The 27,652-nt window shown below is 38.8% G+C and overlaps 1 protein-coding gene across 1 annotated transcript; it reads left to right on the top strand.

Annotated features, from left to right (window-relative positions):
- Positions 1–286: 286 nt before the first annotated feature.
- Positions 287–26,396, top strand: CD28 (CD28 molecule). Its single transcript, XM_036755730.1, has 4 exons — positions 287–383; positions 11,723–12,079; positions 14,646–14,764; positions 25,691–26,396. The coding sequence occupies exons 1-4, from the start codon at positions 287–289 to the stop codon at positions 25,817–25,819; spliced, it is 702 nt and encodes a 233-aa protein (XP_036611625.1). The 3' UTR covers positions 25,820–26,396.
- The last annotated feature ends 1,256 nt before the right edge of the window (positions 26,397–27,652 follow it).

The following is a 27,652-nucleotide window of genomic DNA, read 5'->3' as shown; positions in this document are numbered from 1 at the left end:
AATAGCTTTTTTTGTTTTTTCTTATGTTATAATGGATTTTTTGAAATAAAATAATATTTTAGGTACATACAAAATTAAGGATAAGTAAATCTGAAAAAAGTTTTTGTCTTTGGGAGCCCTCCAGCAAAATATGGAAAAAGAAATTCTCCCAAAATATGTGTAGGAAGGGGGAAGAGAACAGGGTTACTTAGTTACCGTGGGCCATCAGGCACATATATAATCTATTTAGGACAACTATTTCTTGCAAAAAGAGGCAATTCAAGGTAGAGGGCTTTAATGAAACCCAATGGCTCTGGGTGGCAGTTCAGATTATAGGCAGAACACATTACACTTTGCAGTCTCTAAAACTCAGAAGGTGGACCCAAGGGCTTTAGTTGTGGCTGGTAATGAATTCAGGGCAGGGCTTTACAAAGCAGACTGGGCAAATCCCCATAATGCTGGCCCCTAGAGCAAGTGTCTGGATGGGACAAGCCACTTGTGCTTCCCTTTTTCATCCCCGAATGGCACAGAGCATGTAAGTCTTCCTAAAAGTCAATGGGCAAAATGCCTGTTTGCTCTCTGGAGTGGTTGAACCCTGCATGGATGCTGAAAAGCAGAGTTAAAGAGAGTCATTGTTATGTTATAAGAAATGAGGAGCAGACGGACTTTATTACAACCTGGAAAGACTTATATGAACTGATGTTGAGTGAGGGGAGCAGAACCAGGAGATCATTATATACGACTACAGACACACGGTAACTGTAAGGACTAACTTTGATAGACTTGGCTCCTCTCATCAGTGCAAGGTTCAAAGACAGCACCAAAAGATTCATGATGGAAAAAGCTATGTACATCCAGAGAAAGAATTATGGGGTCTGAATGCAGAATGAGGCAAACTATTTGCTCTCTTCTTTTACCTTCTTTTTTGGTTTCGTTTCTTCTTTCTCATGATTCGTTCCATTGGTTATAACTGTTCCTTACAACTGGACTATTATGTAAATAAGTTCAATGTGAAGCTATATGTAGAACTTACATTGGATTACATGCCATCTTGGGGGGGAGGGCAGAGGAGAGGGAGGGACAGAAAATGTAGAACCCTAAAACTTGTGAAACTGAGTGTGGTAAACTAAAAATAAAAAATAAATTTATTTAAAATGATAAAAAAGAGTATCATAGCATAGAGGCAAAAATAAACCCAGGAGATTACAATAACATAATTAAGTTTATCTTTGGTCAAGAGAGAGGTTTATGTCTGTGATGAACCATGTGTGAGAAAACTTATGAGAAAGCTTTTATTTTCTTCTGGTTCTCATATAATATGTTTAATTTTGGACAGAAATCATTTTAATTTCTAAAGTCAAAGAGAGAATTGACACTAGTATTAATGTCTGAACCCAGTCTGTACTGATCAATTTCTGAAGTAAAAGTAATTTTCTTTCTGTATATTTATTGGATTTTTCTCCATGATCCTTAATTTCGTATTACATAATCAAAGCCACAGAAGTACTTATATAGTGGACCTGTGCTTGGGGACTCATATTCCTTGTTTCAAAGCCTTCTGGGGTATATAGTCCTTAGGAGAAAGCGCGCAAGTCCCCAGGCATTTCATCAACCTTTGCTATGCTATTTTCTCTCTGTGGAACTATCAGAAGAAAGGGGAAGAGTATAATATACATTTTAAAAGAGAAAATCCTCTTTTTAAATTAATAAGTATAACGCATTTCCTTAGATTTCCCTACCCTCTACCCCAGTCTTTCATGGGACAGTCAGGTACAGCTTAGACTGGAAAGTAACTTTATATGGATAACTAAGAGGTAAGCTGACCAATTCAATTTAATTCAAAAGCATTTATTAAGCTTTTAACATCTGAAAAACCCTGCATCAGGTGCATATTCCTTGCTGCCAAGGAGCTTACTTTCTTCTTTGGGAACACAGGAGCACACAGATGAGTAAATACAAAGAAATTTGGGAGGGCAATAACCAGCATGGTGGGCAGGATTTTAAACCTTGCAAGATTGAGTGAGAGGGTTTCATTTCCATCTCTGACACTGGGGTAAGGTGGGGGCAGGAGGAAGAGGAGGAGGTGAGAGAAAGTAAGTCTCTGAAAGTGGTTTTTAAAAGACTTGGGAACCAAAGAAAAATAAGTGGAGGTGGAGAGGGGGAATAGGAACGGAAAGTGGGAATCAGGAACCTAAGCCTTGAAAGGAGCTAGAGATTCCAAGAGATAGGAATGAGAAGGGAGAATATTCAAAGTATGAGTGACAGGATGTATAAAAGCTCAAAGGTGGGAGATATAATGTCATGTATAGGGAACAACAAGTAGACCCGTTTGATTAAGATGTAGAATGCATGTGGGAGAGTTATGTGAAGTAAATCTGGAAAGATGGCCTAAAACTAGATTGTGAAAGACTTTCAATACCAATCCGAGGCATTTTAATTTTAACTTAGAGGCAACAAAGAATCTCAAAGCTTCTTAAGCAGGAGAGAGACATCATCAGATCTATGCTTTAGGAAAACCAATTTGGCAGCTTTTTGGAGGAGAAGGGGTTGGTAAGGGCAGAGGCTGGAAAGAGGACTCAATTGCAGTAGTAGTTCACAATCATACTGCTTATCTTGACCAAGTTAGAGTTGAATCATAGGGCAAATTTTTCTGCAAGTGACATAATTTTTATAGGTCATTCATGTGGATACCTCTTTCTAGAAGAGAAATATCTTTTGGGTCAAAAAAAATCTCTAATGAACAGGCAGTTTTCAGAGGAAGAAATTAAAGATATCTATAGGCATATGAAAAAATGCTCTAAATCAGTACTGATTAGAGAAATGCAAATCAAAGCAACTCTTAGGTACCACATCTCTCCTGTCAGATTGGCTAACATGACAAAACAGGAAAATGATAAATGCTGAAGAGGATGGGGGAAAATTGGAACACTGTTACATTGCTGGTGGACTTGCAAACTGATCCAGCCATTCTGGAGAGCAATTTGGAACTATGCCCAAAGGGCTATAAAAATGTGCATACCCTTTGACCCAGCAATACCACTACTAGGGCTGTATGTATCCTCAAGAGATCACATAAATGGGAAAGGGACCCATATGTACAAAAATATTTACAGCGGTTCTTTTTGTGGTAGCAAAGAATTGGAAATCAAGGGAATGCCCATCAATTGGGGAATGTCTGAACAAGTTGTGGTACATGAATGTAATAGAATACTGTTGTGCTATAAGAAATGGGAAGATACGGAGTTCATATTAACCTGGAAAAACCTACGTGATATAATGCTGAGTGAGTGGAGCAGAACCAGGAAAATATGATATACAAACACAGATATATTGATTCTGTGATGACTAACCTTCATAGATTTGGCTCTTCTCAGCAATACAAGGTTTAATGACGAGTCCAGAGGACTCATGATGGAGAGAGCTATCTACATTCAAAGAAAGAACTATGGAGTCTGAATGCAGATTGGGGCACACTGTTTGCTCTCCTTTTTTTTTTCTTTTGTTTTTTTTTCTCTTTTGTTTTTCTTTTTTTGGTTTTGTTTCTTCTTTCTCATGATTCATTCCATTGGTCATAGTTCTTCTTTACAACTTGACTATTGTGTAAATAAGTTTAATGTGAAGTTATATGTAGAAGGTACATCAGATTCCATGCCCTCTTGGGGAGAGAGGGGTGTAGGGGGAGTGGAAGAAAATCTGGAACTCAAAATCATACAGAACTGAGTGTTGTAAACTAAAAATAAAAAATCTTAATAAAAAAATCTCTAAATTAAGGATCTCAGATTTTTTCTAATAAGACCGCTATATGAGCTCACCTCGTTGAGTATACAAAACCACATTGTGGGCAGCTTATATTTAGAAATAGCTTTCTTGTTCAGGCATGACTTAAAATAATTTCCTCTAATAAAAATGGAGGAAGCTCTTCTGTCACTGCTACTAACCAAATGTGTATTCTTGGACTAGGCACTTTGTTTCTCTGTACCTCAGTCTCCTTATTTGTAAAAGGAGGGAGTGGGTTAGACAAGCTAGCTCTAAAGTCTCTTCAAGTTCAAATAATTAGATTCTCTGAGTCTATGCAGGGTTGGTCTTGGTAAAATAGTGAATTAAAACCCAATCCCCAACACTAGACTCTCTTTTCCCTTTTATTTCTCTGGAGGATCCTTCCATTCTTTCTACTTTCAGGTACTTCTTGTCCCAATACCCATCAAAATATTTGGGAAGGAAGAAGGTGTCAATGACTTAGATCTTTAGTGTGACTTTGAAAGTTCTGTTACTATCTCTACTTGCCACTAAGTAGCCATGTGGTCTTAGGCACGTCCAATCAACACTCTGGGCTTCAGTTTCTTTGTCTTTAAAGCAAAGATAATAACATTTTCCTGACTGTCTCACAGGTTGTAATAAGGATGAAATGAAATCACAGATATGAACGTGGTTTTAAACTGTAATACTATTTGTTCTAAGCATGGCACAGAGGGAAGTGTGCTGAATATCAATGCATTGCACCTGAGTTCAAATCCAGACCCCCCCCCCCCCCCCGTGATAGTTTTGAGAGACTGGGCAAGTTACTTAAATTATCTGAGCCTCAGATTCTTCATTTATAAAATGAATGGACTAGATGATCTATGGGGTCCCTTCCAGCTCTAGATATGTGACCTTATGATGAACAGAGGTAAAGTATCATCATTTTACCAATTTAAATCAATGTACTACCTTTTCAAGAGATATCTATAGTTCTAGCCTTTGCCCCTTAGAGACAAAGGGAGTTGTCTCCCTTGAAAGGAATTTCAAGCATTAACTGAGTTTGATGGGGAGTTAACTTTTTTGGGGTAGGGACCTTTTCATTGAGCCCCTGCAATGGTGCCATACAAGTGATGTCTTATTCTGCTCATGAGTGTGGCTAGACTTGCTAGTAGGCACAGAAATTAGACCACTGGAAATGAATTCTCATGTTCTCAAGTGAGCAATTTCCTCATGGGAGAATAGACAGTCCTCAGTTTTGTTGGAGATGGACTATGGATTTGATGATCATTTGTGGCAAATATCTACACTCGCATTAGCTAGCTGGTAAGAAGCTGATAAGTAGTTTTCATCTTTCTTACTTTTGTAGCCAAACAGAAGTTTGAAGGAAAAAGAGATTTGAAGTTTCTTTTTCTTCTCTCCATGCCTTGGTTCAGATGCCATTTAAAAACAAAATACTAAACATGGCATCCCAACCATCAGTGAAATAAGTCAGAAAGAGAAAACACCAGGCAAGCCAGTCATTTGACATCAACCAGATTTTAAAAATTGGTTGGTTGACTAAATCTTCCATTTTGTAATAAGTTGATTTAGTATGATAGAGACATAGACTTAATTACTCCTGCCTTCCCTTCTGGGAAAGGATGAATCAGACAGAGAAGACACTTAAAGAGGAGGAGGGTAGGTTTGACACCAGCAGATTAATCTGAGAGGTGATGCTTTCCATTTCCAGCATTAAGGGGGAAGCAGAGAAATTGACTGAATAGGAAAGCTAAACAACTTTATTTTATTTGAAGTATTATGAATTCCCGGAACTTCATGCAATCTAAGATTCACATATATGCAATAAAGAGCATATGAAAACAATTGCAGAATCACAGAATTTGAAAGTTGGAAGAGAGTTCAGCAGCCAACTAGTCCAAGAGGAAAGAACTTCCAGTATAACATATACAAGTGGTGTGGGTGTGGTTGCTGCTTAAAGACTAAGAATGGAGAACACACCACCTCCTGGGGTAGTACTTTTGGACAATTCTAATGATGATGAGGAGGATAATAAGCATTTATTAAACACCTACTATATACCAATAAAAGAAAAGGAAATAAGGTTAGTCTGGCATGACCTCTTTTTGATGAAATTGTACAGGTTCTTTCTAATCACATCGTCCCTTCCTAGTTGTTCATCAACCTTCTCTTTAATGATCCATTCTGGGATTTTCCAAGAATAGGAGTCAATCACTCTGATTTAAAGTTTGTACACTCTGTTCTATTCTCTCTTCCCCTTCAAAAAAATTGGGAACTGGCACTTCTCTTGTCTTATGATACATCTCCCATTTCCTATGTTCTTTCAAATATCACTGGGAGTGGGTCAACAATCACATCTGCCAGCTCTTTGACTACTCAAGGATGTATGTAGTTCATCTGGACCAGGTGTCTTTAATCAGGAGCAGCTAAATGCTCTCTTACTGCCTGCCTTCCTTATTTTGGTAATCAAGATAACCCTAATTCTCTGTCAGTCATTTTATTCTAGCATTTCCAGTGATCATTCTTCTTTCCAGAGAATGTAGAAAAACAGAGAAAACAGAAAGGCAGAGGGTGGGGTGCTCAGGGAAAGCCGCAGGGTCTAGACCCCTGCCCTCTGGTACCCAGAACTTACCCTAGGTGGGGACAGCTCCCTCTCTGTAGCTTAGGTTGGGGGGAACGAGAGGGGACAGAGGGGAGAGAGCAGTGAGGAGCAGGGAGCTGAGGGGGCAACCTCATTTTGAAGCAGTTTTTGAGCAACAAATTGAGCAGTTTTGTGCTCTCTCTCTGTCTCTGTCTCTCTGTCTGTCTCTCCTCCTTCCTTCTTTCCTCCCACCCTCTCTCTCCTCTTTCTCTCTCATCCATCACCTCTTCACCACTCACATAGCCATCACACTAGTTCAGGCCCCCATCACTTCTCTCTTAGTCTATTATAATAGCCTCCTAACATTATTTGCCTGCTCAAAAAGCTCCAATATTGCCTCTGAGAAAACAAACAAGCAAGGTCCTCTCTTTGGCGTTTAAACGAACATTTTACAGTCTGGCTCCAGCTCACCTTTCCAGGCTTCTTGTACATTACTCTCCTATTTGCTGTGCACAGCACATGGCATCTCTCACCTTCATGTTTCAGCACGTGTTGTTTCTCACACTTGGAATGTATTCTCTACCCCCATCTCTTAGAGGCTCTAGTTTCCTTTAAGGCTCAGCTAAAGCGCCATTTCCTGTACTCTGTTCCTACTCTAGTTGTTAGTGCTTTCCCCCAAATTGCTTTTAATTCATTTTATATTCATTTTTTATTTTACTTCACTTCATACAAGGTGTTTTACCTGATGGAATGTAAGTACCTTGAGGGCAGGGACTCTCATTTTTGTTTTTGTATCCCTAGAGGCTAGCAATCTACCTTGTCTATATTGTGCTTGATAAATACTTGTTTGATGAATGAACAAATGAATTAAATTTGGATTGGCAGAGATGAAGGAACAGTTTAAACAAAGCCATGTAGTTGGGATGCTCACATCATGTTTGTATTATGTTATGTAGAAATTTTTGGGTAAAGTGGGGAGTGAAGGCAAAGAAGTAGGGAGAGACTAGACTGGGAAAGCCAGACTGTGGAAACTCTCGAGTGTCAGATTCATAAGTTTGGAATTTATCCCAAAGGAAGTGAGTAGACATTGAAATTTTAACTCCATCCAATCATCCCACGTAGGCACCACCTTACCATGGCCAAGGAAACACAAATAACACCACTCCCAAATACTTATTTTCAGAGCCTAAGGTGGCTTCTGGAGAAGTTTGGATTTTGCCTGATTTTTCAATAGTAAAAGGTAGGAGGGAAAAAGTAATTTTTTCAACCCCTCCCTTTTTATGCAAGTATCAAAAAAGTCTATTATGACAAAACAAAATACTCTTCCTTTTGTTTTTTTTTTCTGAAATTCAAGTCAAACCCGCAAAGCTATTTGAAGTTTATAAAAAACCTGTGATGAGCAAGGATTTTTTATCAGATCCTACAGAGCTATGGATTGCTTTGTAAGACTCATCTATAATAATTAAATCTGTTCTGTTCTGGCCTTCCAAGATGACTGTGGCTCTCCTTTAGGAGGGTTGGTTCCAATCATTTGTAGCACCACCTGAACCAATCCTGGATCAGCTAACTCAATCAAATTGTTTCATGTACTTATAGACCCTTAAAACAATCATTTTGACCTCACTTTCAGAATGTTTAGAACAGATTCTTTAAAAAAACCAACCCTATTATCTTAGGGGTTCTGATTTTCAGAATGTTTTTACATGATGATAACTGATCATTTAATTTAACAAATAAACAAACCACAACTTAGTAGGTTAAGTAGGAAATTAAGACATTGGTCTTTGGTAGTGTGCCAGCCAACTCAGGAATTTTACTGATGCTCTCTGTTTCAATATTTTTTTAAAAAAATTAATTTTTATTGATATTTTTAATTTTTACATCACCTTGATTTCTTAATATATCCCTCCCCTCCTCTCCACCAAGATATTCATCTCTTAGAACAAGAAATAAAGAGTGGAGAAAAAGCATTCAAGCAAAACTAATCAACACATTCATTAAGTCTTATACACAACATTTTACTCCTTGCCCCCAAGTTTTGCAAAGAAGGGAGGGAGGCGTACTCATCGCTCTTTTTTGGGGTCAGACTTAGCCATTAATAATAATAATAATAGCCATTAATAATAATAATGATAACAAATAGCACTTACGTAATGCTTCAATGTTTGCAAAGCATTTTATTTATATTATCTCATTTGCTCCTCACAACAAACTTATGAGGTAGATGGTATTGTTATCTCCATTTTAATAACAGGGAAACTGAATTTGTGCCGTGTAACACAACTAATAAATATATGAAACAGGATTTGAACTCATGTCTTCATGACCCCAAGTCCAGCACTCTAGCCACTAAATCACCTAACTGCCCCATTATAATTATACAACATTCAGTTTCAGTTTGTGGTTCTTTCCATTTACCTTGTTGCAGTCATAGTGCGTAATTTTCCTGGTTCTTCTTACATCACTTTGCATCAATTCAAAAAAAATTCCCATTTCTCCTTGTATTCTTCACATGTATATTTTCTTATGGCACAGTAATATTCCATTACATTCGTGTACTACAATTGGTTTACATCCCTCAAATCAATGGGCTCAGTGGTTATGTTGATGCAATATAAATATAGCCTCAAGAGCATGAAGATCCAAAGTCTTCCCAGATCTTGGTCTTGTAAGGATGATCTAAAAAATTTCCAGGATGGAAAGACTGAGGAATCTCCTCGTCAAGATCTCTATTAAAAGTAGAGTCAATACCCTTTGAAGCAGAGACTTCATTACTGGGGTTTATACTTTAAGGAAGCCCTCATATACTCCAAAATATTTATAGTAGCACTTTTTGTGATAGTGAAGTGTTGGATGCTCATCAACTGGGGAATAGCTAAACAAATTGTGGTACATGAATATAATGGAATTATTACTGTGATGTAAGAAATGATGTATTGTGATGAATACAGAGAAGCATGGAAAGAGCTATCGAAATGGTGCAGAGTGAAGTGAGCAGAACCAAGAAAACAATATACACAGTGACTATAATAATGTAAAAGGAAATAACAATTACACACCAAAAAATCAAAAGTATATGTAACAAAATCATAAAGATTAAGCAGGACTCAAAATGAGGTATGAGAAGACACTCCAAACCCAACCCTTTGTGGAGGTGGGAGGTCCATTGGTGCTACACATTGCATACGTTTTTGGACTTTTTCAATATGTTGACCAGTTGTGCTGAATTTTTTCCTTTCTAAAAAATATTACTTGTCATATGAAATGGCTCTCTGGGAGGGGGAGAGATACTTGGGATAACCATGATGATGTAGGAAACCGAAAGTATCAATAAAAACTTATTTTAAAAAAGGATAGGGCCAAATAGCTCCCTATGTTGCCTAGTTGAAAGGAAAGGATATGGATAAGCTGACCTCTTAGAGTCTTTTTTTATATCCTTTGTTTCAGTGGCAAAATGGCATATTAGATAGAGACCTAGAGACTTTTAAAAAAACATTTATTTTTTCTATGTTGTTTTTCAGTCATTTTTCAGCCATGTCTGGCTCTTCATGACTCCATTTAGGTTTTTTTTGGCAAGTTACTAGAGTGGTTTGCCATTTCCTTCTCCAGCTCATTTTACAGATGAGGAAACTGAGTCAAACAGAGTTAAGTGATTTGCCCAGAGTCGCACAACTTGGAAGTGTCTGAAGCTGGATTTGAACTCAGAAATACGAGTCTTCCTGATTATCCGTTGTGCCACCTAACTGCACTCCCCCTCCCCCTTTTAAAAATAGTTCTGCTACTTAATCGCAAAAAAACAAAAGTACAAGTGCCAGGAAGGGTGGTTTTTGTTAGAAATTAGTTAGTCTAGGGCTTAGCCCACAAGGACTTAATGAAAGTTATTGACTAATTCCCTCCACCTCCACTAAGGATGTGACAACATAACAAGAGGAAAAAATATTTCATAAACAGCTTTAGACCCTCCTACCCAAGGCATGCTAGTATAGGCTTTTTCTCTTACAGTCTAAATCTTCACACTCCCAACCTTAACCCTAGTGCCTGCCAGTGGGTAAATGTATTTTGTTAAGGATAGAAATCTACAAGGTTAGAACCAAGGTTAGCCCACGTGCAATCTTTCACAATGAAGCACCTTAAATATGTTTTCTTTCCTACTATACTGTATCAGTAAGGTCACCATGGTTTGCATGCACACTTAAAGATTCTTTACACATCTTAGGAAGAGAGAGACAGGAAAGTAGCAAAAGAGAAAATACTCTGGGGTTAGTGATTGCATCTCTTTAGGGAGAGGAAACTCTGCCATAGAACAAGATACTTTTGGTTTTATAGATCCAGCCCTTAGAATCAGGAAGATCTGAGTTCAAGGTCTACCTCTAGCTATGTGAACTTGGGCAAGTCACTTGATCTCTCATTTCTGGCAAGTCCAATATCATAAGTTGAAGAGCAGAGAGCTTCTGACCTGCCTTGGTAGAGGATGTTTCTTCACTAGCATTTTTATATACCAATGAATAGTAATAAGTTGCATTTGTGTAGCACTTTAAAGATTGAAAAGCACTTTACAGATGTGATCTTGGCTGATCCTCACATCAACCCTGTGAGGTGGATGCTATTATTATCCCCATGTTATAGATTCGGAAACTTGAGGCTAAGAGAGATTAAGTGACTTTCCCAGGGTTACACATCTAGCAAGCATTTCAGTGAGGGTTTGAACTCAAGTCTTCCTGACTCCATGTCCAGCACTCTATCTATCCCCTACATCAACAGGTTGACATCACAGGTCCAGATAAAAACAAACTAGTTAATCCTGAGGTGACAAATGTGGTATCTCTTTCAGGGAGGCTAGTCTCAGCAGTACTGATAGTGCAAAAAAATAGAGCAAGAAATCAATTTTTTGCCTGTTTTTTTAAACAGCATGCCCTTAATATTACCCCATTATACCCATGGCCAATGAGTAAAATACCAGATGTCTTAAAATATAGTTTAATTCTTTCATGTCCAGCTGTCAGGTATCTAGCTGAAGAATAATTATATTGGTCTACACTTTAAAAGTCAGGTCAAAACAATCAGCAACCAGCTCCACCCCTTTAGCAGTTTTCAACTTCGTGTAAGTACAACAGGAATCCCAAACAGAGTTGAAACCTTAGCATTCAGGTCAGATCCTGGCTTTAGAGTGGAAGCATGTAACTCAAAAGCATAAAGTGACTCTTTAAGACTGTTAGGCTGTTCACCTTATAAATCATGACCTCCCCATTCCTACCAATGACTAAGTATTCTAGACTATGCCAACCAAAAAAACGAGTCCTCCTTATTGAAGGTCTATTTATTTTGTGAGGAATAAATTTTAGTGCAAAAGCTTGGACTTTAAGTTTATCTATACTGTTCTAAATAAATGCTCTCTTTCCTTCCCAGACAAGATTTTGGTCAAACAGCCACCTTGGCTTATGGTGGATAATCATGAAGCGGCAACCCTTGCTTGTAACTACACCTATGATAAAACTCCATCTGAATTTCGAGCTTCGCTCCAAAAGGGAACAAACAGTGCCCTTGAAGTCTGTTTTGTGTATGTAAATGGAACCCATAAGCCCTTGCTTTCCTCAATTGAAGACTTCAACTGCTCTGTGAATTTCGATAATAAAACAGTGAAGTTCCAACTCCGGAATATGAGTGTCAACCAAACAGATATTTACTTCTGTAAAATTGAATTCATGTATCCTCCTCCATACCTCTCCAATGAAAAGAGTAATGGAACCATCATCTATGTGAAAGGTATAAAAGCTCTGAAAGTGTAATTCAGTATTCTTATATCAACCTAAGTACCCTCAAAGGAAGAATGCTGGCCTCTTTTTGACTGAGGAACTGGGTGAAAGGAAGAATGAGCTCTATTTGTGTTTACTCCACTGAGTAGGGCCCTTAACCTTCCTGTGCCAGCCTCTTCCTTTGCAAAAATATCTTCTACCGAGATGGGGAAAAGAAACCTCTGGTCTATGAGTCAGGAGACCTCTATTCCAGCTGCTAATATCTAGTTGTGTGATTTCTGCAAGTAATGTATAGCCATTCTGGGCTTCAGTTTCCTTGGTTATTAAAAAAAAGGGATTGGACTACATGGTCTCTAAGGCCTTTCTTATAAATTTCAATGACATTTGGAATGGTACCCAGCGTAATTGGAATGTCTACTCAAAAGGAGTGGTATATTGTGTTGGAAAGAGCACTGCATTGAAATTCCACTGTTGGCTTGGCTGATAACTAGACATGTGATATTGGATAAGACACCTAATCTCTGTACCTCAATTGCTTCATATGTAAAATGAAGCCAATTAATTGGATGATTGCTAGAGTTGGTTTCTTGATGGGAATAAAATAAATCACAGTTTCTGAGACTTTAGATTCTGGACTTAGAATCAGGAGACAGGTTCAAATTCCAGTTCTGATGTTTGTTAACTATATGATCATTGGGCAAATCACTTAATTCTACTGAGACTCAGTTTTCCCATTTGTCAAATGGGAATAATAATTCCACTTGCACTATCTACTACTCAAGGTTGTGTAGAATTAGGATTACAAACCTTTTAATGCTGTATAAATGTGGCCAATGATTATTTGCTGTGCATTTTAAAGATATAGACTGCTTCTTTTCAGAATTCAAATTAAGAAAAATCAATACCATATTTTGCTATTTCTCATATTGTACCTCAATTTTAGCTTTCTTTCTCTCTTCTGCAATGATGAGATGTTGGTGGAAACAGCAACCTAGACAAGAGGACTTTATTGCCTTATTCTGGTAGAGTAATTTTGGTGATCAAGAACAAACAGAAAATGCAGTCAAATAACATTCAAGTATTTCATCTGTTGAGTCCTGTTGCAGTTTTTTTTTCTGTTGCAGTTTTAAACATCATTTTCTTATTACTGCCTTGTTACACATAAGGAATGTTATGATTAAATTGAGCCTAAGGTAAAAAATAATTGTTTGGCTTTTACATGTGAAATCATGCCCTAACACCATTAATTGGTTCTGAGAAAGCATAGGATTAGATGACACAACATTACACAGGGTAGGTAGTGTCATAGGAAACAATATCTTGGCCCATTGATCAAATGGCATTTCAGCAGGAGTTTTATGATGTTATTCTGGAATTTGATTATAATGTATTAATAACATGATAGTAAAATAATAGGGGTATGGGCACCATTATGGATGGTATGCCTCTACCACTAATATAGAAGCTCTTAATATTTGCCTCTAAACCAGTGATATGATAAAATACAAAATGAAAAATAAAAGATAAAAAGGAAGACCAAACAGAAACCTAAAATAAAAAAAAAACTCATTCCACCTGGATAAGACACATTGTGTTCACCTTTTCTTATTTCTAAATTAAACATTTTAGAGTCTTTCAAGTCCAGCTCCATCAATTTTAAGAGAGGAACTAAGGCTTAGTCAGAGGTAAAATGACTTGTCCAAAGTTATGTGGTAAATAAGTGGTAGAGCAGGGGATTGTATTCTTGTTTCCATAGAGATATTTCAGAACTGGAGAAGGAAATGGCAAAACACTCCAGCATCTTTGCCAATAAAACCCCATAGAAAGTATGGCCCATGGGGTCACAAAGAGTTGAACATGACGGAAAAAACTGGCAAGGTTGCCAGTCAAGGCTTAGCTCAAGGTGAGTTTCTTGTCACTGGTCTTCAAGTGGAATCTGGATAATCAGTCTCTGTTGGGATAGTGTAGGAGGCATTCATGCCTTAGGGAAAGCTTGGTCCTTTCCAACCCTGTAACCCTTTGACTCTATGATCTACCAAAATTGCCTTCGTTCTTTCAGACTGCCTGCAATTCTCTTCACAGAATCAAAGAATGTTCAGGTTGGAAGGGACCTTTACCATTATCTAATCTCTTCCCCCAATTTTTCAGGTGAGGAAACTGAGGCTCCAGAACATCACTTAGCTTAGCTATAGTAGAGTTAGCACTTTCCGTTACCTAGTGTCCTGATAAGCAAAGCTTGAAAATATTAATGCTGCTCAGGATAGAGTTTATGGAGAAGAGTTCCAAATGACAATGAGGTGTGTGGTGTTCTGGCAGCCTCTGAGATAATTTAAGTTCTGGAGAGCTCTTGCCTTAGGTCACGCAAACCATTCCCTTAGATTCTCATCCTGAGTTCCAGCAATGACTAATACCTGATACCAAAGAGGATGCTCACACGCTCTGTAACAGTTGTCTGCGAGCTTTAGGGTGTTGCTATTTTTCTCCATCCTTCCTGTTGTGATGTTGTGAAAGCAGAGAATGAATTCAAACGCCACTACTTAACGATTCTGACCCACCCTGTTTTCTCTCTATTTCAGAGAAGGAGGTCTGTCCTGGAACTTCTGAGTCTCCCAAACCCTTTTGGGCGATTGTTGCGGCTCTGTGTGTCCTTGCTTTCTATAGCTTGTTAATGACAGTGGCCTTTTTTAACTGCTGGGTAAGAAATTAAGTACTTGTCTTCAGTAATGTCAATGATATGGCCCAACTGCTGCTTTTGCCCCACATCCTTACTATATTCCCAATTGGGCATCTGCCTTCATAGGTGACCCTCATGATCTTTGAATGTTGTACGTTCTTCAAGGAGGCTTGAGAGAAGTAAGCTCTTCCTGACGAGAAGCAAAAACCTTGATTAGATTTCTCTATACCTTTAAATACTGATATAGATGACCAGGGAGTAAGGCGAGATACAGAGCATCCTGAGAATGTCCTTCCTACAGCCACTCAAAGAGTAATCAGTTTCTGGGCTAGGAACCCTGTGAATTGTGGTGCAAACTACTGCTTTGCCTTCACGGCTAGCAAAGAAACGAGATGAGTTTTATCTGAGTCATATTTTTTTCTACCTCTGATGAGGTTTAATTGTTAGAGGCCAAGCTTTGAGCTATCATTATGAAACTTCTGTGGCGGTTGTACTCCTGACAGACCCCCTCCCCCCCCTTACCGCCAGATCAGATTTTACTAACCCTAGCAAAACTTCAGGCAATGCAACAGAACTGGAGTGTCTTACTTTCTACCCCCCACCATACCCCCCCCTTCTTCTTTGGCTTTGTCTTTTTGGTCTGGATTCAAACCAATTTAGAACTTTGTGTAGATGAACTAACAGCAAGCAGGAACCACTTCGATAGTGGTCTTTCTTTTCCAACCCTGCATTGCTTCCATTCCCTTGTGTAGCTTTTGGAATCCTCTGGTATTTATGCCTTCTTTCACCTCTCCCCCTACCCCACACTAACCTGTAAGTTCTGGTCTCCCTCTAGAATGGCGACACACCTTCTACTTTTGCATGCCAGCTCCCCAAACCTAGCACAATGCTGAGTATTACAGAAGGTGCTAAATAAATATGCTGAGTATACAGAAGGTGCTAAATAAATATTTTTGAATTAACTAATTTAGTGCCTTCACTTCCACCTCCAAATTGCCTTTAGTAGAAGAGCTAAATATACCTATGTGTTCCAGCTTAAATACACACTATATAGCCTGTGGACTTCTCAGAAAAAAACAAAAACAAAATTGTAGCTCTGGGCTTTACTGCCTCCATGCGCTGGATCAATTATTCTAAGAAAGAAAATGCTTCCTTTGGAAGATACATTTTAGCATATAGAATCATAGACATAGAGATGGGAAGAAGCTGGGGGTAGAAGGTTATCTAGCCTGACTCTTTCTTTTTACAAATAAAAAAACCAAACTGAGAGCAAGAGAAATGAATGACCAGACCAAGGTCACACAAGAACTAAGTGGCAGAGGGAGGGATTTGAACCCAGGTCCCTTTGACTCCAAATCTAGTACTCATTCTACTGTGCCACTGCTTTGACTTTTCAGATTAGGATTTCTTTTATGTGTCTCCCCACCACTCTAGTGATGTGATGGACAGTAATTGTCAGAACGCTAGCCTGGATCTGTAAGCACAACCCCAAAGAAGATGGTATTTTGGGAAATACTTTCAGGATTTTTGGCTGATCCAAAGCTGAAACTACTTCCTGGTTATCAGGTGCATTTAGAGATTACATGAATTCTTTGAGACCAGTGATCAGGTTGTTATAAATATGCATATTTATAGTACTACAGTACCTTGCTGAGTTAGCACACCAATTAATAGAATGGTACAGTAATTTGCTAAAAATCCAGTAGAAGGTAAGCCACTCAAAGGCAGGGACTATTTCATTCTTTATTTTTTTGTCTATATCCAACACTTAGCATAGTGTCTAATTCAAAGGAAGGAATAGGAACTGGACTTGTGATCTCATTGGTCTAGGGAACTCCCAGGTAAGGAATTCCCTGGACCAATACATACCATCATTTCCTCTTCAACTTTTAGTCTTAGAGTGTTTCCTAGAGCAGTGAAAATTTAAGTGATTTGCCAGGGTCATTTATGTCCAATGTGGGACTTGAACCTAGATCTTCCTGGCTGACTCACTAGCCACAATTCCACATTGCTTCTCCGCATATAGTAGGCACTTAATAAATGCTTGTTGAAGTCAATGAAAGCTTCAAAGAAATTCATGCAATAGTAAGGAGTTGTTACATAGATAGCACCCCAAGGTTGACAAAGCTCTTACTTTCAACTACAGAATACTTGGAGGATCTGGCTCTGTAATCGTCATGTTAATGGCATGGAAGGAGTCAGTCTGAGGAAAATCTACAGCAAAATGGAGCCTTATCACACCTATCTCAAAGATTGGGAAGTTTAGACACTTGGCCTAGAGAAGGGGCTGCCATCATCCTTGGAGGTGATTCAGTCTCCTAGTGACAATATTCCCTTATTTGCATTTGATTCATAAACCCTGATACCCACAGACAAATGTGATGGGATTGAAAGCTCTCCATTTCTCAAAGATTAACAATGTCACATTTGGACCGATTGTCAAGAACAAATTAAAAAAAAATAGAGCTATCCAAAAGTGGGAGGGGCTTTCAGGGGAGATATGGTGTTCCCCTCACAGGATTACTTCAAGCAAAGACTACATAGGCCTCTTCTCAGGAGAGATTATTAAGGGGCATCCTTGTTCAACTATGAGTCAAACTAATTGTTGGAGGTCTCCTCCAGCTCTGAGATTCAGTCCCTGTTCCTCACACTCCAGGCTCAGATTTTTTGGTGGGGCCTTACCTTGTTGTTGCTTTGGAAAAGATAATTTGTGCTGAGCAAGGAAGCCCCTACCCACAATCAAATTAGCATCATACTCTTCTTTTCAAAATAAATAATTTTTTTCAATGAACAAAAGTTTATTTTCTCTCCCTCCCATCACTTTCTCCCATTAAAAAATAAAAACGAAAAAAGACCCCTTGAAAAAATATGCTTCGTCAAGCAAAACAAATTCCTTCATTGACCATGTCCAAAAAATATGTGTCATGTACTTCTTACTGCACCTTCTTGAGGGTAACTTATTGTATGATTGCTCTGAACCGGGTTCAAGCTAAAGCTGCAGTTCAGAAGCACAGAGCACCCCTAATGCCAACCTGTCAACAGTCACAGGATCAGTGAGCTCTTGGGAACAGCTGCAGATTCATTCTTAGTTCTTGACCGGTAGTTGACATTTGAGTGAATACATCACAGCCCTCCCCCAGGCTGTCATAGTCCCACATCTGTTATCCTTGTTCACCCCACCAATCACTTAGCTGTGCAAACTCATTCCCCCAAATAAAGAAATCCATTATCGATGTGCTCCAGACATTAAACGGCAGAAAAAAAAATGTAGATGATGTTTATACTGGAGTCCCCACTTTTAGATAACAATCACAGCCAGTATTTATATAGTGCTTTAAAGTTTGCAAAGTGCGTTTCATATTTTATCTCATTTGGCCCTCAAAACAACCTTAGGAGGTAGGTGTTATTATTAATCATCATTTTACAGATGAGTAAACTGAGGCACAGAAGTTTAAATGATTGCCTAGGGTCACACAGATAGTATCTAAGGTAGGATTTGAATTCTGGTCTTCCACATTCCAGGTCTAGCATTCTATGCAATGTCCTAACTAGCAATGGAAAGAGAACTGGATTTGGAGTCTGTTGACATGGGTTTGAATCTTGGTTTTGATGTTTATTTTGCTACCACTTAACCTTTTGGGACCTCAGTTCCTCATCTACAAAATAAGTAACTTTGCATTATATAGCCTCTGAGATCCCTTCCTATTCTATGTCATCAAATGTGAGTTAGACTGTTACTTTCCTGGAAGTGGAAAGAGCCAGCTTAGCAAAATCTTAAAAAAAAAGGTTGATGTGTGATGGAAAGTGAGGTGGAAGACAGGGCATTCTCATTTGGAATTGCATGGGAGACAGACCCTGTGGCCGTTCCAGAATTTAGGAACCATGGTGGATAAAGTTTATCCAGGGAATTTTTAATCTGTTAGAGCAGATTCAAGATATTAGAACCCATCCAGTAAGAGCTGGGCAGAATGCTTATTCATCCACTTCTGCTTGCCTTGGAAAAAGTGTATTTTTTCTGAATTTACGTACTCTTTCCCCTTGTAAATAAAGCCTAGAAAAAGCCAACTTTGTTGACTAGAATATGTAACTATGACTCAACTATGTTTTATATTCTGTGTCCATCATAGGGCTTTAGATAGCGCAGGTGCTTAATATATGCTTACTGAAAGAACAAGACCCAGGATAACTATCATGCAAAATCTTGACTGCACATATGCTTTTGCCTTTGCGCTGATGAAAACCATTGAATGAGCAGGTAAAGGCAGAGAGAATAAAGGGGAGGTTTTTATTAGCAAGACTATGAAATGAGAAGTCATAAAAAAAATTTCAAGACTTCCTGTATGCCTACAGGCACACACTTTATGGGCATCTATGTCTGCTTTTTGGGGGTGGGGAGTGTTACAGAAGACCGCAAACTCTGTAACTGAATATACCTGCTTGTGTGCATGTTCCAAGGTCATTAATGACCCTGAATATGATTATACTTCCTGCTTCTGTGGATGAGGAGTTGAACTCTGAAAGGTGAATGGATGATCTGCAAGAAGTTTTGGGGAAACAGATCCAGAGAGCATCCATATTACATGCAATAGATCCATTCAGATGATCCCTAAGCAGCTCAGTGCTTCCTTACCATCTCCTTACCTCTCTTGGCTTTCAGTTCCCTGGCAATCAATTTTGTTCTATACTTCCCAGTCTGCAAATCATTCTCCTTAGTCTACAAAGCAGTTGGGACAGGAGGATACGGAAGAATTTTGAGATGGAGATGGAGAGGAACTCATGTTTAACGACCTTGATTTGACCCTACAGGACAGAAGAATGACTAATAATAGGTAGAAGTCACAGAGAGGCAGATTCTGAGTTAATAAGAGGAAAATTTTCTGAAAAATTAGAGCAGCTCAAAATGAAATGGGACACCAATTGGATGACAGTGAGTTTCCCATGCTTGGAAATCTTCAAGTAGAACTGGATGGCTGAATGTAAGGGCTATTTTAGAGGAGCAGTCTTGCTTCGGGGATGGATTAGATTTGACTTCTGAGGTTTTCTACTATTCTGAGATGCCATGATTCTCAGACATATCCCTTTTATTTTCTAAGATGAGTGCTCTTTTTCTCATCCTCTTTCATTTCCCAGAAACTTTATTCCATCCCAATTATCCTCACTCTCTCTTATACCTTAGTCTTCACTGACTCCTTCCTTTCTATGTGTAAACATGGTCAAATATCCTCTACCAGGAGTTCTTAGCTTTTTTGCATGCCATAGGCCCCTTTGACAGTCTGATGAGGCCTAGAGACCCCTTCTCAGAATAGCATTTTAAAATGCATGCAATGAAACACATTGGATTACAAAGGAAACTAATTATATTGAAATGGAATTATCAAAATATTTTTTAAAACAAATTTGTGAACCCCAGTTTAAGAATCTCTGTCCCACTCTCAAAAATCCTTCTTATATCCCTCTTATTCCCTTGGCTTACTGTCTTATCTCTGTTAGCAAATAACCCAAGCTGACCTTCCTAAATGAAGTAGAAAGGTATTAAAATCTGGCCAACTAATGTAGATTTCCCTCTTTAGGGTACACCTCTATGAAATAAGTATTCATCTGAGCCTTTGTGGGCAAATTGTTTAGCACTGACGCTTACCTACTTTACGCTCTGGGTTTTTAGAGTTTGAGAGAAGGTTAGGTGAAATCTTATTCACTAATCCATTAAAGATAAAGAGTGGTTGGGCATGGATGAATTTTTAGCCTGGAACAGAAAGAGGAGTTGGTGATAGGAGATAGAAGCTAAGAAGCATCAGGCCCTTTTCCTTTTACATTCCACTGATGCCTGGGATAACTATCACTTCTAAGGCTTTCTGTAACTTGGTAACTTTCTGTTTTTTTTTTTAAATCTTAATTTATGCTGGTTTTCCTGTCGTTTCTAACAATAAAAACCCTTAGAAAACCTCATGGGACAGAAAAGTAGGGGAAAATTCCCCTTCATCCCAGGTTTGTTCCAAAGTGGGCCCCAGGAGGATTATGAGTTCTGACGGCAAGAAGAGAACAGATGGGCCTGTCCCTGGAGCCCTAAAATAGAAGGGACAAATGGGAAGCTGTCCTAGAATTGAGAAGTGTCTCAGGAGGCTATAACCTCACTTCCTAAGTTCACTGTAAGGAAGTTGAGATGGGTTTTCTGTCTATTGTCCAAGGACCAGCATAACTAAATTCAGCAAGGCCTCTTGCCAAGTTGACCACAGGATGGTGAATTATTTTGTTCGTAGCAACTCTTAAAGACTGTCTATTAAATTATAGAGGGATTTCATTCTGTGTTGGTAGAGGGTGCACCCATAACAATGAAATAACAGATCTCTGAAGGATTAAAGAGTTATATAGTCAGACTTCTCCAAAAAACAGTTTATGCTTCATTCATCCATCCATTTATTGATTCAATAATCATTTATTAAGTGCCTGCTTTGTGCAAGGCACTATTCCAGGTTCATGAAATACAAAGATAAAATCAAAATGGGTCCCCCACCTAAGGGAAACTTATATTCTGCTAGAGGTCACAGATAAATAAATAAAAGGTCATCAGTCTGAGGAAGGAGAGAATGGGGAATTGAGCCTTGAAGGATGATAAGGATTCTGACAAGCAGAGAGGCAGAGAGAGTATATTCTGGGCTTGGGGTGAATGGATGGAGGAGGGAGATGGAGTGCTGGGTACAGGAAATAGCTAGTAGTTCAAATTGGCTGTAACACAGAAAGCGTGGAAGGAAGAAATGTGAAATAAAATCAGAAAGATAAGTTGGAGGAAGTCTATGGATCTTTAAAAGTCAGGTTAAGGAGTTTGCATCTTATCCTAGAGCCAGTGAAGGTTTTTCAGTAGAGTGGTATAATCAGATCTATACCTTAGAAAGACTATTAGTGGAGGGTTGAATGGAAAGGGGGAAGTTTGAAAATAGAGCAACAAATTAGGAGGTCATTAAAATAGTCCAAATACTATTTAGGGCATTGGTAGTGTAAACAGAGGAAAGGGGACAGATCTAAGAGATGTTAGGGAGGATTTGGGAACTGATTGGAGAGTGAGGGAGAGATAAAAGGCAAGGATGATCCTAAGACTCCTAATGTGAGCAAGTATAGGGGAGTTAGAGGAAGAGAAAATAGATTTGTTAACTAAAAAAATAAAACTTTAATAATTTTTAAATAGAGAATTTTGGAACAGGAATGGATTTAGGAGGGAAAACAATGAGTTCTGGTTTGGACATGTTAAGTTTGAGATTTCAGCAGGGCATCCAGTGGAACTTTCAGACAGTTGGTAATGAAGGTAAGAGGAAAGAGTTTAGGGTTGGATGTATGGATACAGGTTTGATCTGCACAGAGAAGATAATTAATTAATCTGATAGGAGCTGATGAGATCACCAGGGAAATGCTTCTCTCTGATGAGAGAATCCAGAACTACACTTTGGGGGCTACCTATGTTTAGCAGCAGGGAGATGGATGATGATAACAGCCAAATAAGCAGGAGCAAAACCAGAAAAGAGTAATGTCATGGAATCCAAAAAAGGAGACGCAAAGCCTTTGCTTTTTAATTAACCACTCACTCCTTAATGCATTATAATATCTTTTTCTCCCTTCACTCTATTGAAAATGCTCTCTTGAAGGTCAGCTATGACTTCCTAATCACCAGATCCAATGACTTATTCCTGATCCTCATTCTTCTTTATATCTTTACAGCATTTCACATAATTCCTGTCCAGTCCTTAAAACTCTATTTTCTCTTAGCTTTTGGGACATTGACCACTCTTTATCCTTCTCTTACCTCTTTGACCACCCATTCTTAGTCTCATTTGCTGGTTACTCGTTTGTATCCCAATGCCTTAAAGTGCCCCAAGTCTCTTTTCTTGGCCTTCTCTTTTCTTTAGAAATGCTTGTTAACTTATTGATTTGGTGATCACATCTCCTCTCATGGCTCCAGTCTCTCCACTGATGACTTCAAAATCTGCTATCTTCTGCCTCAGTTTCTCTCCCCAGCTTCAGTCTTCAATTTTAACTGCTTATTGTATACTTGTAACAACAATGTGGCTAGCAGTTGCTTTAGGGGTGAAATACCCAACAAGACCAGCAACAAGAGCTGTCAGCACAGGTTTTTTGATCTGCTTTTCTAAGGAAAGTAACTTTAAGGGGTTAACAATCTCACTTTAATCAAACATACATATATCATTCACTTAGTTCAGGGGGAAAAGCCAGCACCCTGAACTTCAGAGCAAATACAAATAGAAATTACAAACAGAAAATGTCAACAGATCAAATAACATAATTCAACAGACAGGCTTTGTCTGATCAAGACATCACATATATAGTTACCAAAAAGAGAAGCACCAACATCTGGGTTTTCTTCAAAGCCAAGTGTTCTTAACAATGGCTACTCAGAGTCTCCACATCAACACTCTTCCAGTGAGTGAGAGCCACAAACAAAATGCTAACCTTTGAATTTATATACCCTTCTTAGGGCCCAAAACCTCCATACCTAATCAGCAAAAGGGTGTGGACCTGGGGCTTAGTACCTAGCAAGACTTAATCAAAGGTACTTGATTACTTTAGCATTCTAAAAGAAAAAAAATATAAAAAAGCCACGCCTTAATTAATATTACAATACTTCACCTAGGTGACTAGTAAATAGCTTAAGTACAAGATATCCAAAGCAGGAACCATCATTCCTCCCTCAAACCATCTCTTCCTCCAAACATCCTTATTTTTATGAATGGTACCACCCTTCTCCTGACCTAGACTCCTCAGTCACTCTTATCTCTTCCCTGTCTTCTCCTTTGATGTCTGATCAGTTGTCAAATTCTGTCATTTCTATTTCAGTAATGTCTCATTAGAAAACACTTCCTTTCTATCTGACTCCACTTTCACCAGGATCTTTTAGATGAAGTGCTCAGTTTACCCTTCCACTAGTAATAATTATGCACAAAGTTTTAGGAGTTGTAGTTTGGGGTTGAGGTAAGTCCATCATAACAAGGGTGAGTAAAATGTAGGGTAGATAAAATGAAAGTTCTTTAGATAACTAAATTTCTCTTTGGCCTTGAGTGTCCACAAAGAAGTACTGGATCATTTAAGCAAGTCAGTGAGAAGTGCCATCAAGATAGAAAGCCTGAGGATAAAGGAATTATAATACTCTGAAAAGCTGAGGAATCTCTGCTGGTCTTTGACTGAGGCAGGGTTCTCCCATTCAGCAAGGCCTCTGGTTTGTGTAGATCCATGTGGAACCTATACCAACTTTCCATGTGTTTTTAGACTCAATCTCTTTCCACTCATTATTCCCTAAGCTGGCAAATAGTTCTGGTATAGTTTTGAAAGACAGTTCAGACCAATCTGGTATGATGGGCAGGGTTCTGGCAGTATATTAGGCTATCATTGAGATAGACAAATACTTGTTGAAGCAATGATTAGACCACCAACTCCTGTCCCTATAGATCTTAAAATATTAGATTCATGAACTTTTAAAAAATTATAGGGGCACAACCTCAAATAGCATAACCTAGGAATCATATAGGCCAAAATAAACCTGGACCTTTTGTTTGTAATGTTTCCACACTTGGACTACATTGTATTGTATGCTTGCCAGAGGTCTAATATAGTGAATATTCCTGTCCCTGCCAATTGGTCCATAATACCAGGTATCAAGGTACTACTACTAAATGGTGATAGCATTTTGGGTTATATAGTCATGACAAAGCTTAAAAACATTTAAACAATTTTTGAATTTAAGTACCAAAAGAAAGAGCATTTCTATATATACAGAACACAGAAAGAAGATTCCATATGAAATCATGGATCTACTTGCCCAGTGAGAGATACCCCATCCATTAGTTCAGTTTTAGTGAGTCTGATCAGGAAGCAGACTGGCTTTCCTATAACACTCTGCAGAGTGCTTTGTAAATCTCAAAGTTTCTAAATTATTAAAATTATATTGTATTATTATATTATTTATATTTACTGATTATTGATATTTACTTTTGATTATTATTGATATTATTGATAATCACTTTTTAACTAGACCTGTGAGTTAATGGATACGAGGAACCATTAGAATTCTCCTCTAGCAACATGTCAGTGCCCGCTTTGCAGTTTTAGTCCTAGACCAGGGTCACACAGCTAGTCTGCATCAGAGACACACCTGAACAGGGCCTCTGAGGCTAGCTCCCTAACCATTGCATTGTATTGCCTATCATTATTTATTATGAGTAGGAAATAAAAACAGCATCCCTACATTATGGACATTGCTTACATTGTGGAAGCCATCGCATTTATTTGTACAGAACAGGTCCTCCAAACAAACCAAGTTTAAAGTGGGAATCTCTTATAGCCTCAGGCAAAAGCCTACTAACAGGATCTTTATTATGATCAAGAACCATTAAGGACTAAGGTGCCTGCCTACTGTGATAGGCACTAGACTTTAATACGTTAAAAAATCGATTCCTCTTTTGAGACTAGCCTTTAAGCCTCTCTGAGCTTGGGCAGCCTTGTTCATGAACAGGAGGCAAGCAGGCATACTTTTCAGCTTTCCAAAGCTTGAGTTTGACTAAGAACTTCAAGAACCCAGTCACCTACACATCACAATGAGGCATCAGAACAGAATTTCAGTGGAAGAGTAGTAGGTACCATACAAAACAAATGAATCATCAGTGGACCTTATTGTGAGGAAATACCCTCATAGCAGGCATCAGAGGGGCGGATTCTAAAAATCCACGTAGCTAGACATAGGCTTCAATATTTGTTGTTGAGACAAAACACTTCAGCCTGCTGCCCACTTTCTTTGCAAAGATCCCCTGTGTGCAAGGACTGTTAGTAGCTATTTTTATCTCATAGGTAATACCCTGAACAGTTTTCACAAAGACAAGTTTTTGATGTTTTACATTTTTAAAAAAAGCAGACTAAGAAACCTTCCTACTTTCCTTTTCTCTCCCACAGTTGAAAAGCAAAAAGAACAGAATTCTTCACAGTGACTATATGAACATGACTCCTCGGAGACCAGGACCAACTAAAAAACATTATCAGCCTTATGCTCCAACCAGGGACTATGCCGCCTATCAATCCTGACACAGACGCCTATCCAGAAGCGAGCCGGCTAACACCCCTCTATCTCCTCAACCCTGTTTGTCTGGATAGGAAATGCCCATCTCCCATCTCTAGCCGGTTATATTTGGCCTTTCGCAGGCCGCCTACACCTCTTTCATGAAGAGAGTAACTCAAGTATTTAAGATCATTTTGTAATATTATGAAATAGGAACCTCTAAAACATTTTTTTTCAGGAGTAGGCAGGTTCCGTTTTGCAAGGTTATCACTCATGAGCAACCTCAACCTGAACTAGCCGACTTGACTGAAAAGTATAGTGTTGGAGGAATCCAACTCCATTAGATTTTTATGTGGCATATATGGCTACCCATCCGTCCCATCTGCCAAGAAACCACTGGTCTAGCTCCATTTCCCTCCTCCTTACTCCACTTCAGTGAAGTTAAGATCTGCCTCAAGCCAACAAATGTATAGGTGCAAGAAAGGAAAGGTGAGAGTAAAGGTCCCTTTGAATGAGGGGATTCGATAGTTTGAAAAAGGTTTTGTTTTTATCATGCTCTGTCCATATAGAAGTCACATACTTTTTCTTTTTGGAGGGGCGAAGGCAAGGTAATTGGGGTTGAGTGACTTGCCCTAGTCACACAGCTAACAAGTGTGTCAAATGTCTGAGGCTGGATGTGAACTCAGGTCCTCCTGACTCCAGGACTGGTGCTCTACTCACTGCACCACCTAGCTGCCTCACCCATACTTTCATTATATTTAATATCATAATTGTTAATATTTTAGTTTAGAAGGATTGGTAGATTTTTCTTTTTTGGGGGGCAGGGCAATTGGGGTTAAGTGACTTGCCCAAGGTCACACAGCAAGTACATGTGTCAAGTGTCTGAGGCCGCATTTGAACTCAGATCCTCCTGACTCCAGGCCATCACCTAGCTGCCCCTCTAGGTAGATTTTTCTTACAGAAATGCTGGAGTGGTTAGTCTTTCTTATTTCAAGATACTTATGTTACTGTATCACAACAAAATCAAGACTATCCGTTTAGAAATTCATTCCCAATCAAATTATATAAGGGTAAAATTGTATGGAAAAATTTTGTTTTGTTGGACTCCAGGAATAGTGATGGGACATGACTATGACAAGAAAACTATAAGGCGGGATTTGGGGAGAGATAGGGTTTAGAAATAGGTACCAGGTGTTTCAAATTGGAGGCCACTAGATTTACCTGTGCGTCAATAAGGTCTGAAAAAAGTCTGAATTCATTATACCTTTCAGGTTTAGACAGTTGGTTTTGTAATATTTTCATGGAAATCTGAAGGATGGAGCTTCTTGGGGAAGTATATACAGGATAAATGAATCTACTGTGAAAAATAATGTTATTATTCTACAAAGATGAAAGGAATCTGGTTAACTGCATGTTCTGGAGGGTAGAGAGAGCCACCCAAGGCAATGACAGGAAACCAAGAGCCTCATTGCCCAGCCCTGAGAACTCAGTCCTGGAGAGGGCATTAAAAGATAGCCCAACGGAACACAACCTGTTTTAGTGACTTCATCCCTGTGGGTGGTTTAAGCTCAGAGCTGGTGTGCTGGACCAACCTCTAGTTCCCAGAGATCAGTGCAAACAGAAGGAGGAGTTTTTCGGACATTTATGGCCTCCAGTGAGATTGGACTAATAAGAGAAGTTAGAGAAACAATTCAGGAACGACAGTGGATATTTTTTCTGCCTCCAGCTCGGATGAACCTGCGATGTGCTCTCTGACTGCTAATGGACTCCATGACCTCATCAGTGTGATGATTTACTCATGAGCGTGATGCATTTTGCTCAATTATGGACTTCATAAAACCCATGGACTGGAAAAAATA

The sequence above is a fragment of the Trichosurus vulpecula genome, chromosome 4 (genome assembly GCF_011100635.1).
Source record: "Trichosurus vulpecula isolate mTriVul1 chromosome 4, mTriVul1.pri, whole genome shotgun sequence".
In the NCBI taxonomy this organism is placed as follows: domain Eukaryota; kingdom Metazoa; phylum Chordata; class Mammalia; order Diprotodontia; family Phalangeridae; genus Trichosurus; species Trichosurus vulpecula.
This window is presented reverse-complemented; position numbering and strand designations above follow the sequence as displayed.